The sequence below is a fragment of the Lithobates pipiens genome, unplaced genomic scaffold, assembly GCF_037356315.1.
Source record: "Lithobates pipiens isolate NorthernLeopardFrog02 unplaced genomic scaffold, aLitPip1_a1.2 Scaffold_3, whole genome shotgun sequence".
In the NCBI taxonomy this organism is placed as follows: domain Eukaryota; kingdom Metazoa; phylum Chordata; class Amphibia; order Anura; family Ranidae; genus Lithobates; species Lithobates pipiens.
This window is the reverse complement of record NW_027507790.1, coordinates 172,152,108-172,170,007: the sequence shown is the minus strand read 5'-3', so window position 1 is coordinate 172,170,007 and position 17,900 is coordinate 172,152,108. Positions and strand designations below refer to the sequence as shown.

At 42.3% G+C, this 17,900-nt stretch overlaps 1 protein-coding gene across 2 annotated transcripts in view; it reads right to left on the bottom strand.

Moving 5' to 3' along the window:
• Positions 1 to 17,900, bottom strand: part of FCHO2 (FCH and mu domain containing endocytic adaptor 2) — a 212,372-nt gene that overhangs the window by 48,381 nt on the left and 146,091 nt on the right. For both annotated transcript variants that reach the window (XM_077462502.1, XM_077462503.1), the window contains exons 12-16: positions 12,182 to 12,239; positions 9,368 to 9,546; positions 7,300 to 7,311; positions 1,274 to 1,298; positions 1,097 to 1,136 (exon numbers count right to left, since the gene is read on the bottom strand). In XM_077462502.1, the coding sequence (XP_077318628.1) occupies positions 1,097 to 1,136; positions 1,274 to 1,298; positions 7,300 to 7,311; positions 9,368 to 9,546; positions 12,182 to 12,239 (314 nt within the window). The remainder of the gene's footprint in view (positions 1 to 1,096; positions 1,137 to 1,273; positions 1,299 to 7,299; positions 7,312 to 9,367; positions 9,547 to 12,181; positions 12,240 to 17,900) is intronic.

The window sequence follows — 17,900 nt, the reverse complement described above, 5'->3', positions numbered from 1 at the left end:
GTGCGACAGCGCTGAAAGCTCAAAATTGGTCTGGGCAGGAAGGTGTTTAAGTGCCCTGTATTGAAGTGGTTAAGTTAGAATTCTAGCATTCCACTTTAAGCTTTTAGGCTGGGTTCACACTGCAGCGGTTTATGGGAACAGATGTGATTCGCACCGCACTGCAGTGCAAATCACATCTGATCTCTGTGAGATGCGAGTTCAGCCATACAGATAGTATGGCTGAATTCGCATCGCACACGGCCCAAACTCGCACAGGGCCCTTTCTTTGGTCCGCAGCAGAATCGGATCACATGGGTGTTCACACCATACGATCCGATTCCTGTCCGAGTTTGCAGATCGCACTGCGATATGCGAACTGATCTGGGGGTGTCATTAACGTTTCACTGACACTCCCAGCAGTTCGCATAGGGCAATGTGAACTGCCGCCGGGAGGTATACGATGCGGGAACCCACCGCGGATTCGCGGCGTTCCCGCATCGCTGCAATGTGAACCTAGCCTATAACTAAATGTAGATTCTAATTGGCTCCCATGCACAGCTGCTCCAAATTCTGTCTGCTCAAGTTTTGATAAATTCTCCTGGCTGTCTTTCACTGAAAGCTCTGATGGAACCCTACACAACTAAAGGGGAGAAATCACTGCCTGGGCCCCCATTCACTTGCACGTGTAAATTGCAGCTTGAGGTATTGAGCTCTAAACAAAAGTGTAAGGATACATTTAAAACAAAATGTAAAAAAACAAATTACTATACATGTCTGATTCCTTTCCAAAGGCAGGAATTGAGAGTTTTAAATAAAAACAAAAACAAAACAGTGTACTCCCAACCCCCTGTAACGTTTTACACTCCAGGCTTGGTCTATGTGCTCCTTCTAAAAATCCAGGACTGGAAACTCACTGGGTCCAGTGTCAGCCTCTCACTCACCAAGCTTGCTTTATTCCAACAGCATGCTTACAGTGAAAGGTCAGGGTTGGAGAACAAGTGGCAAGCCCAAGCCAGAAGCAACAGAGGTTAATGACTAACTAGCATCTAAACACCTAATCTGTCAGAACCTATAGTGGGTAACATCCCTATTCCAAATAAAAGATTAAATGACTTACTCTGTTGTTCCTGGCATCTTTAGTTTGGTCATCTCGTCACCTAAAAATACAAACAAAAATCTTTAGTGTATATAATGTACACACACACACACACACACACACACACACACACACACATATATATATATATAGGGATACATATGACAATACAAAAACTGCCACCAAAAATATACTCACTTGAAGCATTCCGGATCATGTGTGCCTAGTGAAAAGGCATAAAGTTATTTCAAGGGTTTACAGTACACAATGATATGTATTAGGAGCAAAAGTAAATATAATAAATTCAATATAACGCGACAGTGATTTCAGATTGTATTGGTCATGTGCATGCAGTGCCCTTAATGGTCAATGGCAGAATGTATTACAACTAACCAATACATAAAAGCTAAAGGCTGTTATAGCAGGGTTTGATAAGCACAATTTATTTTAACATCATAAGTTTTGTATTATATTATCCCCCACTGCTTCTATTAGAAGACATGGATGATATCAGGGGGTCAGGGCTTGGAACAGGAAAAGCTGATCCACGCCAGCTGCAAATTTTGCGTGTTATATAAAAATCAATTGCCTGGTTTCACGTGGTATAAAGGGTGGAGTCACTTTTAAAAGAAACCAGTGATTAAATAAACCATGCAAGCACGCATATGGCCTTGCTCCCCTCTATCTTATGTATACCGTTATTGGTCAAAGAGGCTACCGACTACATATATAAAAAAAAAAAAAAAAGGTAAGTGTAAACTCAACTCAACTAAAAAAGTTTGGTTTTTCCATATGGTTTTAGCTGCCTTTATCTCTGGATCTAATTAAAGCATTTGTAACCGTAAAAAAATAAAAAATAAAAAATATATATCCTGTTCCTTTAAACCATGTTAAAAAGCACACTTCTTGTGCTGTGTAATTTGTCCCATTGCATGAGGTAAAAAACCTGGCTGATCCTGCCTGTTCCCGTGCCCCCCTGTCTCTGCTGACCACGATAATCATGGCTACTGATCCAGGATACCGTGGTCAGTTTACGTGCCTCCGTCATCACACTGTCGACTCTCCTCTCTCTCCCTCCTTCATGTCAGTTCCGATGCCTGTGTGTGAGAGAGCGATCTCCCTCCTTGCCCCCCCTACTGCTCTTCCCTGTCACTTAGAAAATTGAGTACTGTCCGTGATACTTTTTTTATTTACACTAACATACAATTTTTCGTGCTGTACGATTAATGCGGTACTAAAGGCAAAAATACTCACCTATGTGCAAATGTCCAACACCCTTCACCGTCATCTTCTCTGGGCGATAGTCTTTGGCAGTCTTGATTCCCCAGTGATGAGCGACGTCACTGCCGTGCATGTGCAGGAAGTGACATCATTCCGGCATACAGGATCTGTGATGGAATTTAAGCTGTGCTGAACATGTACAACTCTGTGTACAAGCTAAAGGGGCTGTGAATAGGCAGGTAGTGTATTTTAGTGTAGGAGACATTGTATGTCTCCTCTTCAATAAATAGGTGGTGTCCATAAAAAGTAATCATTGCTTATGTAATTTACATGATACCGTTTACTCTCCCTATAAATTTAAAGTGGCCTATGAGGATGTGCCGACAGGGGCAGGACGCAGACTCCATGGCTCTTTACTGAGGGGCTCTGTCATGAGCGATGCGCAGTTTCGCCGCAGTTTAAGAAAAGCAGGATAACTAAAGCTGGGTAAAAATGCAACAAGAACTCTGCTCCAGTTTGAAAGACGACAAGCAAACCAGCATTTGACATTTATTTTATATGAAGTCAGATTCCCACTCTCTATCCACTAACATGCTCCTCCTCCTCTTCCTTCTCACATTGGTGTCTTATAGCCTCAAATTATCCTTACTCTACCCCTCCTCTCTACCCTGCAGCATGTACATACCACCCTCACTCCTAACCCTCGCCCTACTACTTTACCAGTCATCTCCTGCATTTGCTGCACCCACATGCTGACAAACATCAGGGACATTAGACAAGTGCGCTCATGCACATCCCACTCCCATCTTGCCTTCCTCACCCTCCTCCTTCTCCTAGTCTCAGGTGACATTTCTCTTAATCCTGGTCCGCCATTTTCCAACTGCAAGCCACATATCCAATACCCCTCCTCCTGTGGCAACCACCCCAATCCACTCAAATTCAACCCCCCTCTGCTTCCTTAAAGCAGCCCACCAATCTTATGCGCCCTTTGGAACGTCTGCTCCATCTGTAACAAGCCAACATCTGTACATGACCACTTCATCTCTCATGGCTTTAATATCCTTGCCATATTCGAAACCTGGCTTCAAAATTTTGACTCAGCTTCTCCTGCTGCCCTCTCCCATGGTGGCCTTCATTGGACTCATTCCCCCAGACCCAAAGGACAGAAAAGAGGTGGAGTTGGATTTCTTCTATCCCCACAAAGCACCCTCCAAGTCCTTCCTATACCTCCCTCTCTTATTTTTTCTCTGAGGATTGCAGCAATTTATCAGCCTCCTGGACCGGTATTGTGCTTTCTTGATGACTTTGCTGCCTGGCTACACTTTCTCTCCTCTGAAATACCCACTATCATTCTTGGTGACTTCAACAATCCTGTCAATGTTAACAGCCCAACTACAGCTCAACTTCAACTCATCTTTTGACCTAACCCAATGGATACATACTTCCACGCACTCCAATGGTAATACACTCGACCTTGTATTCTCCCATCTCTGCAATCCTGGCAACCTCACCAACACCCCCTGTCCTCTCTCTGATCACAACCTCATCAATTTCACTGCATCATTGCCTCCAACCACCCATCCCTCCAAGCAGCAAACTATTACTTGTAGGAACCTTCACCACTTTAACCCTTCTCTTCTCTATTCTACTACTGACCACCTATATGACATAATCTTTCCCGTGTCCTATCCTGACCCGGTCACCTCTGTCTACAACAGTTCACTCATCACTAGATGCACTTGCTCTTCTAATCACACGCAGAATCAGGCCCCGACCATTACAACCCTGGCAAACTGACAACATTAGAAATATCAAGAGACATTGCCGTGTTCTTGAACGACTGGTGTAAAACCAAATGCCTGCAAGACTTCACCCTATATAAATCTGCCGTTCTAAAATACAATTCCTGCCTCCATGCGGCCAAACAAGCCTACTTTGTCTCTCTTATTAATACTTTGTCATTGAAAGCCCCTGTCGGCTCTTCTCAACCTTTGAGCTTTCCTCAACTCTCTGCTTTGTCCCCCACCCCCTCTACTCACTAACTCAATAACTCAATAACACACTCACTGCCCAAGAGATGGACAATCACTTCAAAAGATCAGATTTGATGCAATTTGTGAGGACACTGTGCGTACATCTTCCCCCCCCCCCAACATACCTTGCCTAACAGCACATTCAACACTCTCCTTGAATTGGCTACTTCTGAAGAGGCTACAAAACTTTTCTCAGATGCCTACCTAACCAATTGTCCCTTGGATCCTGTTCCCTCACAACTACTACGATCACCCTCTTCTTCTATCCTATGCTCCCTCACTCACATCTTCAATCACTCCCTCTCTAGTGGCATCCCCCCCCCTCTAAAACATGCACAGGTCGCTCCCATACTTAGAAAGCCCTCACTGGACCCCAACTTAAGACCCATCTCATTGCTCCCATTCACCTCTAAAATTCAAGAAAGCTTAGTCTATAACCGTCTTGGCTCCTACTTCAGTGAAAATAACCTTCTTGACCCCTTACAGTCTGGCTTTCACTCGCAGCACCCCACGGAAACGGCCTTACTAAAGCTCATTAACGATTTACTACTATAACCAACAGCCAGTACTCCATACTCCTACTACTTGACCTCTCTGCGGCCTTTGATACTGTTGACCACCCACTCCTCCTCAATAAACTACTTTGTTTGCCTCCAAGATTCTGCTCTATCATGGTTCTCTACCTATCACAGCTCTCCGTTTCCTTCTCTCCATTGCCCCACCTCCCTTGGTCACTTGATAACAGCCCACAGCCTCCAATACCACTTATATGACACCAAAATCTGTCTATCCTCACCTAACTCCTTCAGTCTCTTCTTGCATTACTAACTTACTGACATATCAGCATGGATGTTGGACCACTTCATTAAACGAAATATCTCTAAAACTGAGCTAATAATATTCCCCCCGCCCCTGACTTTTCCATCAAAATTAACAATGCAACCATCAGTCGCTCCCCTCACGCCAGAATACCAGGTGTAATCCTAGACTCTGACTTGTTATTTCAGCCTCAAGTCCAATCGTTGTCAAAAACACGTGTAGAAATGAAACCACCAAGCTCCTCATTAACTCCCTTGTTATCTCTTGCCTTGACTATTGCAACTCCCTTTTCACTGGCCTGCCTCCCCATAGGCTATCCCCTCTTCCGTCTATCATGAATGCTTCTGCCAGACTTATCCACCTTACCAACCCTCTCCTCTAATCCCTACACTGGCTCTCCATCACCAATCTTGTCTCCAAATATCACCCAAACCATCCTCTCTTCTCAAGACCTCCTACTCTCAAGTTCTCTCATCCCCTCCTCACATGCGAGTCTCCAGGATTTCTCCAGAGCCTCTCCCATCCTCTGCAACTCACTATCTCAACCTGTCTGGCTATCCCCTACTCTTGCTACCTTCAGGCGATCCTTGAAAACTCATCTCTTCATGGAAGACTATCACACCTCCAACTAATCTTTTACCACTTCCATCAGCTCACTCCCCACAGTTACAACCTTTTGTATCACTGCCCCACCCTATTAGCGTGTAAGATCTTCTGAGCAGGGCCCTCTTAATCACCTTGTATTTTATACAATTATTACGCCGTTAATGTGTAATTTTTAATTTTAAATTAGACAGATATTTTTATGGTTTTAATTTGTATAACAGCAGCTGAAAGTACAGTTTAGTGAGTTCCATTTGAGCGCTGGGTTCTGGATTACATTGTAGTTCTGAGTTTTATTAGCTATAATAATAATATACTTCATGTGAAATTCCTAGGTGTATCACAAGCTGGCCTTACGTGGGTAGATTGCGCTACCTAACTTTTCAAACTGCAACAGAGCTGAAAATCCACAACGATGGTCCAGACTAACAGATCCAGATGCTTGGCAGTCTCCCAAGTATGTAGATGGCATGAAGAAGAATGAAATCAGTCCCACAATAACCACATACACACCCAGCTATTCTTGAAGCTGGTGGACAAGTTTTGTTCCAGAGAATAATGGAATTGTGCATTCACCTCCGACTGATCTCTTAGGTCTATTAGGTCTATTAGCAGTGTAACTGAGATATACATAAGAAATATTTATAGCTGTGCTGCAATGTCACACAATGAGAGGTCACACTTTCACATAATAAGCTAAAAGATGAAATAAGACATTTTCAATAGCCACTGAGTGATGAGAATGAAGTATAGCGTACTATAAATAGTGACAAAGGAAAACAAGCAGCTGGGAAAAGTACACAGAGTTTGCAAATAACTTCAATCAGACACATTAACATTAAAATTAGATACATAATTTGAGTGTTATATGAGACTAATAAGACAATACAACTTTACAGACACAATGAGACCCCATTCACACCTGAGCGTTTTGTAGCTTGACGCCTGAAGCTACAAAACGCTGGAGGGAAAAAAATCCATTATTCTCAATGGAGATGGTTCACATCTCCACTCCAAGTCGCCTGAAGCCCTAAGCCTGAAGCTCAACAACGCGAATCGGGCTGATTTGGGCGTTTTTCTTCTTTTAACATTGGTGACCTTTTGCCCTGCACAAATTCGCGACAAAACGCAGTAAAAAACACCGCGAATCGCGGTAAAAAAAGCTGCAAATCGCTGTCAAAAACGTTGCAAATCGCGGTAAAAAACGCAGCAAAAAACGCTTGAAAATGCTTGAAAACGCTACGCTCAGGTGTGAATGCAGCCTGAATCATAATACCATTGTCTTTCAAGAGACGGTCAATATTTGTAAAGCCTATTTGTGAATAATCAGTTTTGGGTGTGTTGTGATACAACTTATGGCATAGCATACAATAAGCATACAATAATCAGTTATTTCTCCTACAGTCTTTGTATACGGCATCACACATACATACTGTCACACATACACTTTTAATGGAAAAGTCAGCTGTTAAAAACTGTCTATTTATGACCAAATCAGTAACTATACTTTAAAAATTAGGTAATATTTTAATCATGCAATGTACTCACCGGGCTTTGCCTCTGTATTTAAAATAAAAACAGAAAAGAAAGGGGAATTAATTAACAAAGCTCTAAAAATTCCACACTATTATAACAATATATCAAAAGGAGAAGATACATAGAGGAGACTTTATACAAACTGGAGCAGCTGTGCATGGCAACCAATCAGCTTCTACCATTTTGCAACCCAAAGACGGGAGATGATTGGTTACCATGCACAGCAGCTTCATATTCTGTCTGGTCCATTGCCTGGACCAAAAAGGTGTCTTTTTTGCAGTGCATATTATTGCATTGTTACACACTGCAATGTACGTCTGATGCCAAGGTGTTTTGGAGTGTCATGCAGAATGAATGGCAATGCATCCCACTAACAAGCATAGCTCATGGTACCACAGAGCAGTGGACTTCAAACTGTGGCCTGGGTGCTAGATGTGGCTCTTCGCTTGCCTTTATCTGGCCCTTGGGGCACTATACCTTCCTCAGACATTAACAATGGGGTACTATTCCTCCCATCAAGACCAGTGATGGGACACTATTCCACCCACCTACACCAACGATGGAACACTAGTCCTCTCACTGATACCAATGATGGGACATTGTTACCAATGCCAGGACATTTTCTACTCCCACTGGCCACTGTCTAAAGGATAGAAAATTGGCCCTTTGTTTAGAACATTTGCAAACCCCTCCCAAAGAGCAATGGTGTGAATGGGAAACTAAACGGCACTGATGATGGTGAAGGTCCATTTTTCAGCAGGCAAGTTACATAGGAAACTGCAAAGCTGAAAGATATTATAGTGGCCCCTTTTCCAGGTAAATCAGTCTGAATGTACTGTATGAATCTCAATTGTGTGTTTAGATGTCTGCAGAAAGTAGCACAAATCAGTTCTACTACACTCCATTACCTTCTAATAGTAACTTTAAAGATATGAGTACTTACGTCAGACTGATACTGTAATACATTTACATTTTCCAAATATTTGTGGTGTTGTAAGTGTAAGGTTTTTTCGGTCAAAAAACTAAATCTAAAACTATGGCTACTACCTTAAAGAGGAAGTAAACCCTGATGAGTTTACTTCCTCTTTCATTCCCTGCAAAGGCAAAGCATAATGGACTACTATGCATCGCATAGTAGCCCATTATGTGTCACTTACCTGACACAGGAGCCAGCAAAGTCACTGCTGTCCCCTGTAGTCCGGCGCATCCATCTTCTCGGTGGGTCTCGCAGCTCCGCCGCTGTCATTCGGCGAAGCCGCGATGACGTCACTCCCGCGCATGGGAGCCGAGACGCGCGGCATCTTCGTTATCGAGAATGCCACGCTCAGTGCGCCTGCGCACCGCTGTCTACGGCGCATGCGCCGTAGACAGCGGTGCCCGTCTTCGGGCAAATATCTCCTAAACCGTATAGGTTTGGGAGATATTTCTTGGACCTACACATAAGTCTTAATCTAGGCTTACCTGTAGGTCAAAGTGGTTTGTAAGGGTTTACAACCACTTTAAGATATAGTACATTTTCACAAACTCCCTATTAAGGGATCGACTAACCTCCACCCAAATAACAAAGCCCTAGCACAACCACTCAGAAGGAGATCTAAAAGATAAAGTGGAACCTCAGAGTAATGTGCTTTACAAGTTTTTTGTTCTTTTTTTAAATTCTGACTCACTTTGCGAGCGATGTCTCAAGAATGTCTCAAGGATTCAAGCTCCTGGGGTGTCCAGTACTGAATTTGGCTGGGGGGGGGGGAGCGGTGTCTCCAGCGCCCCCCCACACTTCTGGCCACATGTGGTACTGCATAGACAAGCAGGGGCTATGGAACAGATTATCTGCGTTTCCGTTATTTTCTATGGGGAAACTTGAATTATGTTCGTAATCCAAGGTATGACTGTACTTTAAATATATACTTCATATTCTAAAGCTATAAACTGCTATAATAGCATCTGCAACATCAGCAATTAAATATGCTTGGCTCTAACGTTTTTATTCATCTTGTGATTACGATCATGGCGATTACAAACAGCAAGTTGCACGAGTTGAACTTTATAGATGATTTAGATCACAGGTCGCATGAATACTCACAGAAGGTGCTGGTGAAAGGGATATATTTCCAATAGAAACCTTCAGTTCATCTAAGGAGGCCATAGTGTGATGGGAGCCATTATTGGGCTGCACAGGTTTGATCTCAACATGAAATTTTTTAGGCCCATCATCATCAGGTTCAGAATCACTTGAGGAGTAAAAATGATTTTCTTTGGTATGTGTGCATCAGTTAAGAAAAGCTCTGATTAATTGCAGTTATATTATAACAACACATCCTAACTATCCAAGAGCAATTTGCATTTAGAAAAATCAAATGCCTTTGGTTATCCACCAAGAACAAAGTGGAAAGATACAGAATTCAGCAGGCATTTAGGTAATCATAAAATGTTGTGTATTCACAACAAAAGAAAACACCGAAAAGTGCAGTGGCCTTGTAAAGTAAATCAATGATTACTTTAATGTAAAAGGTTAAAGAATATCTGAAGCCTCACCTTGTAAAAAAAAAAAAAAAACCCACTCAGCTTTAAATAGAAGTGAAAGGCAAAATATTTATGTTTACACACACACACATATATATATATACATTGTAGGAAAAAAAGGGGGGGGGGGTACTAAGTGATCGCATACCCTCTGTTCTCAGTTGCATAAGGTGCTCAGAGAGCTAGAGACGGCAGCACACAGGTTTTCCCAGTGAATGGCTCTGCAGGAGGGATGAGTGTCAGCAACAACTAAAAAACTGACCACGCTCTGCTCTCTCATGTCTAGTGTGGTCATTTAATAGGAAAGTGGAAGTACTGAAAGGAACCCCATTGTATTTCAAACAACAGAAGCAATACAAACAGAATGGCATACATGGTACAGCAGGCATATGTCAGGAATATGAAATGTTGGGTTTACATATTCTTTAACCACTTCAATCCCGTTGGACATCCATGGACATCCTTAAGTTGAAGTGGTTATACTGGGATGATGGCAACATCCCAGTAGAGCGCAATGATTAATTGTTAAAGAATCAAGATTGCAATTCTACCCCCTCGCGATCTTAAAAAAGCATTTCCTCAATTCCGTGCAGAAAGTTCTCTGCTCAACTTTCTCACAACACTGCTTAGGGGAGATAAAGAGAAACATTGTAACATAGTTCTTTTCGATCAAAGGGATGAACTTCTGTCTGTAAATGAGGTCAGTTTAACCACTTAAAGACTAAACCTTTTTTGACACTTGTTGCTTACAACTTAAAATCAGTATTTTTTGCTAGAAAATTACTTAGAACCCCCAAACAGTATATATTTTGTTTTAGCAGATCTGGATTTTATCACTTCCGGTCTTGGGCTCATTGTTTACCTGGACGTTAGTGGCCGGGAAAGCAGCTGATCAGACCAATCTGTGTCCGATTGGCTGCATGAAAGGCCACAAGAGAGATTTGGGGTCAAACAGACCCCAGATCTCTCCATAAAGAGGACCTGTCACGGCCCTTGCTGTCACAAGGGGTGTTGTTCATCCCTTGTGATAGCAATAAAGTTAACACAAAACAAAAATAGAGAGTGTAAAAAAAGTTTTGGATAAAATAAATAACTATAAAAAAAAAAACATGAGATTTAAAGCGCTTCTGTTCCCACATACCTATCCCGCATACATATGTAAACGCTGATTGCACCACACTTGACAGGTATTGTCGCCAACATAAGTGTGAGAGCAATAATTCTAGCACCAGACCACCTGTGTATCTCTAAATCGGTGACCTGTAAAGGCATTTAAAGTGTCACCTATGGATACGTTCATGTACTGTAGTTTGGCGCCATTGCAAAAGTGGACCCAATTATAAAGCATGACATGTTAGGTATCCATTTACTAAGCGTAACATTTTTTATATTAAAAGATAATACCCAACACAATATAATACCCAATTTATATATGTTTTATAAATTGGGTATTATATTGTGTTTGTGTGCAATAAAACTCATGAAAGTGTACTTTTTAAAAATAAAATTGTGTTAAAAAAAACTTGCTGCGCAAGTATCGGGTGACATAAACAATTGCAACACCTATGATTGTATTCTTTATAGCAGGGGTCTCAAACTGGCGGCCCTCCAGCTGTTGCAAAACTACAAGTCCCATCATGCTTCTACCTGTGGGAGTCATGCTTGTAACTGTCATCCTTGCAATGCCTTATGGGACCTGTAGGTTTGAGACCCCTGCTCTATGGCCTCTGTTAAAAAAAAAAAAAAAAAATGTATATATAAAATACTTGGGGGTTCAAAGTCAATTTCTAGCAACAAAAAAAAAAGTCGATTTTTACATGTGAGAGGGGTCAGAATTGGCCCAGTAGGCAAGTGCTTAAGAAAAGCCCACGAAGCAAAATGATTTGAAGACTTATCCATCCACTCTTTAAGGTCTTGCACAATAATCCACTCCAAACCGAAACACAATGAAGCACCAGTTTGGGGCAGATTATTTTGCAAAATTTTGAAAAATGAATAGGTAAGCCTTCAAACATTTATGCTTGAGAGCTCAACATTAAAAATAGTGTTTGCTTTACATGGCCGATGTTTGCAGTTAGTCATTTCCTGTTTGCATATGGCTTGGTGTCGAAGCCAGGCTGCCGGTGATTGCATAGTTGTGTGCTCTTCAGAGCACTTATACGAAGAGGACAAATTTGTCACAGACTATTTTATCCATCACTGGAACCAATATCCTTTCCTACGCAGAAGCCATTTTAGACTACTATACATACAAAACAACACATGCAAGAGATTTAGGACACAGAGCCCAACATCATTGATAGAAGCTCTTTAGTAGTTACAATGATAACCTTATAAGCTTAAAATGCAAAAATTGATGCCAGAAAAAGGATATAATTCTGGTTATCTTCTGGTTTTATACTATACCCTTCGTCATCAACTGTAGGAACATTCTGAAAAAGAGAGAAAATATAAAAAATGTATTTAAAGTCTGCACTACAATGTAATAACAATACAACTTTCTTTACAACAAAGACAAAAACAATCCTTGCATCCAAGGCTAAAGCAGCATGCTTGCTCTGGTTGTGTACATGCTTCACTCAAGAAGAGTGGCGTATGTGGATGACTCTGTGCACCCTACCAATATCTTATCTGTACAGTTTTCCTGGGCAACTGTCAAGCCTAGTAGACACAGGCCAAATTCCGGGCGACATCGGCTGATTCAATTAAAAGCAGCTGAAATTCATCTCATTAGTATGGCGGCTGGTCCAACAGAAGGTGGCTGATGCTTCCCGCTGAGACCACCGCCTGTGGAAGGGAATTCTACATCCTTGCTGCTCTTACAGTAAAGAACCCTCTACGTAGTTTAAGCTTAAACCTCTTCCCTTCTAATTTTAATGTGTGGCCATGAGTCTCGTTAAACTCCCTTCTGCGAAAAAGTTTTATTCTTATTGTGATGTCACCAGTACAGTATTTGTAAATGGAAATCATATCCCCTCTCAAGCGTCTCTTCTCCAGAGAGAATAAGTTCAGTGCTTGCAACCTTTCCTCATAACTAATATCCTTCAGACCCTTTATTAGCTTTGTTGCCCTTCTTTGTACTCGCTCCATTTCCAGTACATCCTTCCTGAGGACTGGTGCCCAGAACTGGACAGTATACTCCAGGTGCAGCCGGACCAGAGTCTTGTAGAGCAGGAGAATTATTGTTTTATCTCTGGAATTAATCCACTTTTTAATGCATGCCAATATTCTGTTTGCCTTGTTAGCAGCAGCTTGGCATTGCATGCCATTGCTGAGCCCATCATCTACTACGGTAGGACCCCCAGGTCCTTTTCCATCCTAGATTGTTAGTACAGCAGCTCCAACCTGAGCTGTCAGTACAGCAGGTTAAGCAAAACAAAAAACTGATAATGTGTACTAGGCTTAAGGCTGGTCATACACTAATCAGTTTTTTTTTTCCAATTTAACCAGCGTGAAAACTCCCTGCAGTGTGTTTGTATTCTGAATGACCTCTCCACTGTCTGAATACACTGATCAATGCTGTAGCCAATTGCCTGAAGCACTGATCAAGCAGAAAAATAGGATGGTTGAGAAGAAGTTGACCAGTAGACCAACCACTTTCACGGCATATGGATCGAAATTCAGCCAGTCTCTGATGAACCAGATAAAATTTGATCCAAGTATGGCCAGCTGTAGACATCTCCTTTAATTGCTAAACAAACCAACACAGAATTCTAAGTAACCAGTCCCTTTGATATGAAAAAACGCTGATTCTTCCAGATACACCAATTGCCTAGTACTGCGGAAGAGTCCAGGAGCATTAGATAATTTTGGATAGGTTCAACATATATTCTTTAAACCTTTTGATGAACAAGAGCAGTGGACATTGCGGTACTTCAAGTAAAATAATCACTTCCAACCGATACATTAAAAAAAAATGTTCCTTGGAGTACTGAAAGGGAAACCTCCCAATAGAAACATGGTGAATCCACTCATTAATTTATTCTTCAAATGTAAGCTGCTTGCCCATCATGCTGAACCTCTCTAGATGTATTGATGGTTTCCTGTGGCTCCTCCCCCTTGTGTACTGATAAAGTTAACCCCCCTATGTCCCCACTTCCTGCACTGGTGGTTATGGCAGTGAAAGGTAACCATCTCCCCTCGCATTGATCTTCATGGCAAGTTAACCACTGCATTACATCCTCCCACCTCACTGGTGATCATTTACCTGATCACACGCTCCCACACCGATTCTCCCCCCTCACTTATACTGTGGGCCCTGATAATGCCACCAACAGTACAGCCTCTCGCAAACACAGAATGCTCCTGGCACCCCCCTGCCTGCATGCAGAGGGCCTGCGGTATGCGTGTTGGACACCAGGTGTTTAGATGAAGGTCTCTCAACTGCCAAAATAAGTCTCTGCTTTTCATAACCAGGATGTTTAAAGAGACCCTGTCTCTCGGGCAATTTAAAACATGCAGGTAAAAACCCAGAAATATCAAGTATTTAAATTGTCTAACTGCAGTGTTTTTTTTTTCTTTAAGCAATTTTTTAATCACCTGCAATGTGCTCTTTAACTCGCTGGGGAATTTGACCACTCCAGGAAGAGTCAATTCCCTAACTCAGCTACAGTTCTAGGTAGCTACAGTTCTTCCCTCTCCCCTTCTGAGAATGTCTCATTACAGTCTGCACTGGCCCAGCATCTCCAGCTCTTCCCTCTTTATATAACCTTTTATGTAGCCGTCAGTGGGAAGTGAAGGTACATACTACAGTGTCAATAAGCTGACAGCACTAAGTCTGCTGGGGCCGCTTACATCACATCCAAGATGGTGGTACCCAGCAGCAGTATTAGGGAATTTGGATATCTACACAAGGGTGGCTTTTACAACTAAATAACATGCATAAAATAAGTTAAAAGTATATAATATAACTATAAAAAAAAATATTGCTGAAATACATTTGTGACACTTCATTTATGTCACTGCATGGTGCAGTGCAATGCTGCATTTTTTTCACACTGCACCGCAAATCACACCAGTGTTGTGGCCTGACCAGGACACATTTAATGCCTAACTCCACTTTTGTCGAGAAAAAAAAAATATTCCCCCTGGATGATCTATGTACATTGCAAGGATTATAACAACCTTTGTTGCAGATTCCTACCTTTTGTTATTCTGAAGAAATCCCTGTGGGTTTGTCTGTGCCTCTGGGCTGACTGGGTCTAATGGGAATAGCTTCATAATTATCAGTCAGCTTTGGCAGCTGCAGGGCGCTAATGAGGAAAGCTGCTGGGCCCGCATCCCTTTAGACATGTTCCTATTGGAAATGACATTTTTGTTGCAGGAGATGCCTGAAATCAGATTTTTATCTTAGGCAAAGTTTTGGGAAAATTGGTGAGCCAATCACACAAGCAGGAAATGATGTTTCTGGGGAGTGATCAGTACACGCTCTGTGTACAGAATAACTCCATGTAGCCATATTGCTTTGCATTTAAAGAAAATTACAGCGGCTGCAGATTGAAAAGGAAAGGTAATTTTTATTAACATCCAGTTATAATATGACTTGTATCGCAATTGTACACACTATATTCTTTTTTCTTTATTTGCTATTTTTTTTTTCCCCCACGAAAGCAGAGTTACCCTTTAAAACTATTGTTTTCTACGATCCCTGGCGGTGGCCTGTGTTCATCCAGTGTGGAAAAAGACAGGTCACCTCTGATTGTTTGGTCAACGGAAAAGGGTTACAATCAGTTTTAATCCTTTCTCTGCCAGGTCTGTCAAAGAACATAACAGCGGGCGGGGGGTGGGTGGGGGGGGGGGGTGTACACACATTCCCAGTGGCTAGGATTGTATATAAATCTGACAAGCAGACTCCTGCTTGTCAGGTGGAAGCATTCGGGCGGCTGTGCTGACGCCCAATTGCTTCAACACCCCCCCCCCCTCTTGAGCGCATCCCCGCCATGTATCCTGGGCTCTGCTTGCCATATGCAGGCCCAGGACCAACATCGCAGGTGCATCCAGGTAGAAGGGATGGAGCAGAGCAGACACGCCTGCTCCCCTCCCCTCCTTGTTGCTGACCTGGAAAGCATCATGTTTGACGGCACATCAGAGTCCACCTCTCGTGACCCCGGCCAGCATTACATTCAGTTGAGCACAGGGAGACATCCGGGGTCTATTAGACCCCGAGTATCTAATTAACGAGAATCTGGCACCAAAAAATCATCACATAGGGAACTTTCTGTCCCCTATGTCAGTGGTTTTCAACCCTGTCCTCAAGTACCCTTGCCTGTGCAAGATAAAGGAAAACCTGCAAACATGGCCTGTTGGGGGTACTTGAGGACATGGTTGTGAACTACAGCCCTATGTGATGAAAAAAAAAAAGTTAAGTATAGATGTTTAAATTGCAAAAAACATTTAACGTTCAGCCAAGCAGATAAAATATGCCCCCCCCCCCAAAAATAGTTTTGTTGATCGTCCCCCCACCCACATACATAATATTGTCACAGACATACATTATATTGTCAAAAGTATTGGGACACCTGCCTTTACACAAACTTTAATGCCATCCCGGTCTTAGGTTCAATATTGAGTTGGCCCACCCTTTACAGCTATAACAGCTTCAACTCTTCTGGGAAGACTGTCCACAAGGTTTAGGAGTGTGTCTATGGGAATGTTTGACCATTGTTCCAGAAGCACATTTGTGAGGTCAGACACTGATGTGGACCAGAAGTCCTGGCTCGCAGACTCTGTGCAGGTCAGTCAGGTTTGCTTTATGCACTTGTGCAAATCATTTAGTGGAGGGGGGATTATAATGTGGGGTTGTTTTTCAGGAGTTGGGCCTGGACCCTTAGTTCCAGTGAAGAGAAATCTTAAGGAATCAGCATACCAAAACACTTTGGACAATTTCATGCTCCCAGCTTTGTGGCAACAGTTTGGGGATGGCCCCTTCCTGGTCCAACATGGTCCATAAAGACAAGGACGAGCGAGTTTGGGGTGGAGGAACTTGACTGTCCTGGCCTCAACCTGATAGAACACGTTGGGATGAATTATACAGCAGAGAGTGAGAGCCAAACCTTCTTGTCCAATATCAGTGCCTGGCCTCACAAATGCGCATCTGGAAGAATGGTCAAACATTCTCATAGACACACTACTAAACTTTGTGGGCAGCCTTGTCAGAAGAGTTGAAGCTGTTATAGCTGCAAAGGGTGGACCAACTCAATATGGAACCCTACAGACTGGGATGACCAATAAATTTCATGTAAAGGCAGGTGCCCCAATATACAGACAATATAGTGTATACAAATGTAAATGCACGTGCCAGGGGCGCTACCATATGAAAATGCAGATTGAGATACACAAAATGCAGATCCATAACACTCTCCATAACACGCGTGCTGAAGTGAGAGCAATATTTCTAGCACCAGACCTCCTCTGTAACACTAAACTGATGGCCTATCTTTTACACTGTTGCCTATGGAAAATACAGGGTACTGAAGTTTGTCGTCATTTCACAGGCAAGCGCAAATTTAAGGTTTGGCATGTATCTACTTACTTGGTGCAACCTCATCTTTTAGATATTACATAAAAGGTGGTATTTTATTGCGTTTACGCGCTCTAAAATTAACTTTAGCGTTAACCATTGCGGTAATATCAGGTGACATAAAAAATTGGAACTAACACTATTTTATTCTCTAGGCTGTCTGCTTGCAGAAAATATGTAATGTTTTATGTAATCTTCAGGCCTAGGCATGCATAAAAAAAAAAAAAACGCCCTGGCAGCAAAAGGGTTAATACCAATACAGAGATGGACAAACGAATATGTGTTATTATACATTATAACAATCCTCAATGTACTAGCATGAGAAGGAAGGTGGCTTTAAGTGCATCTCTGTAAAACACTCAATACTTTCTAGTTTTTGCACGAAAGACAGACAGGTTTCCAGTTCAGTGTGCCTCATAAAATATTAACTCTGAGCACCACAACAAGCAAACCAGAAAGTAAACATTGTAAGTCAAACCCAATTAGGACCTGCTTCACCGATTTAACCTTGCAGCTATCGAGAACTCGCACTTCATTAATGCGACTGTTCTGAGTTAACGAACGCTCCCAGGAA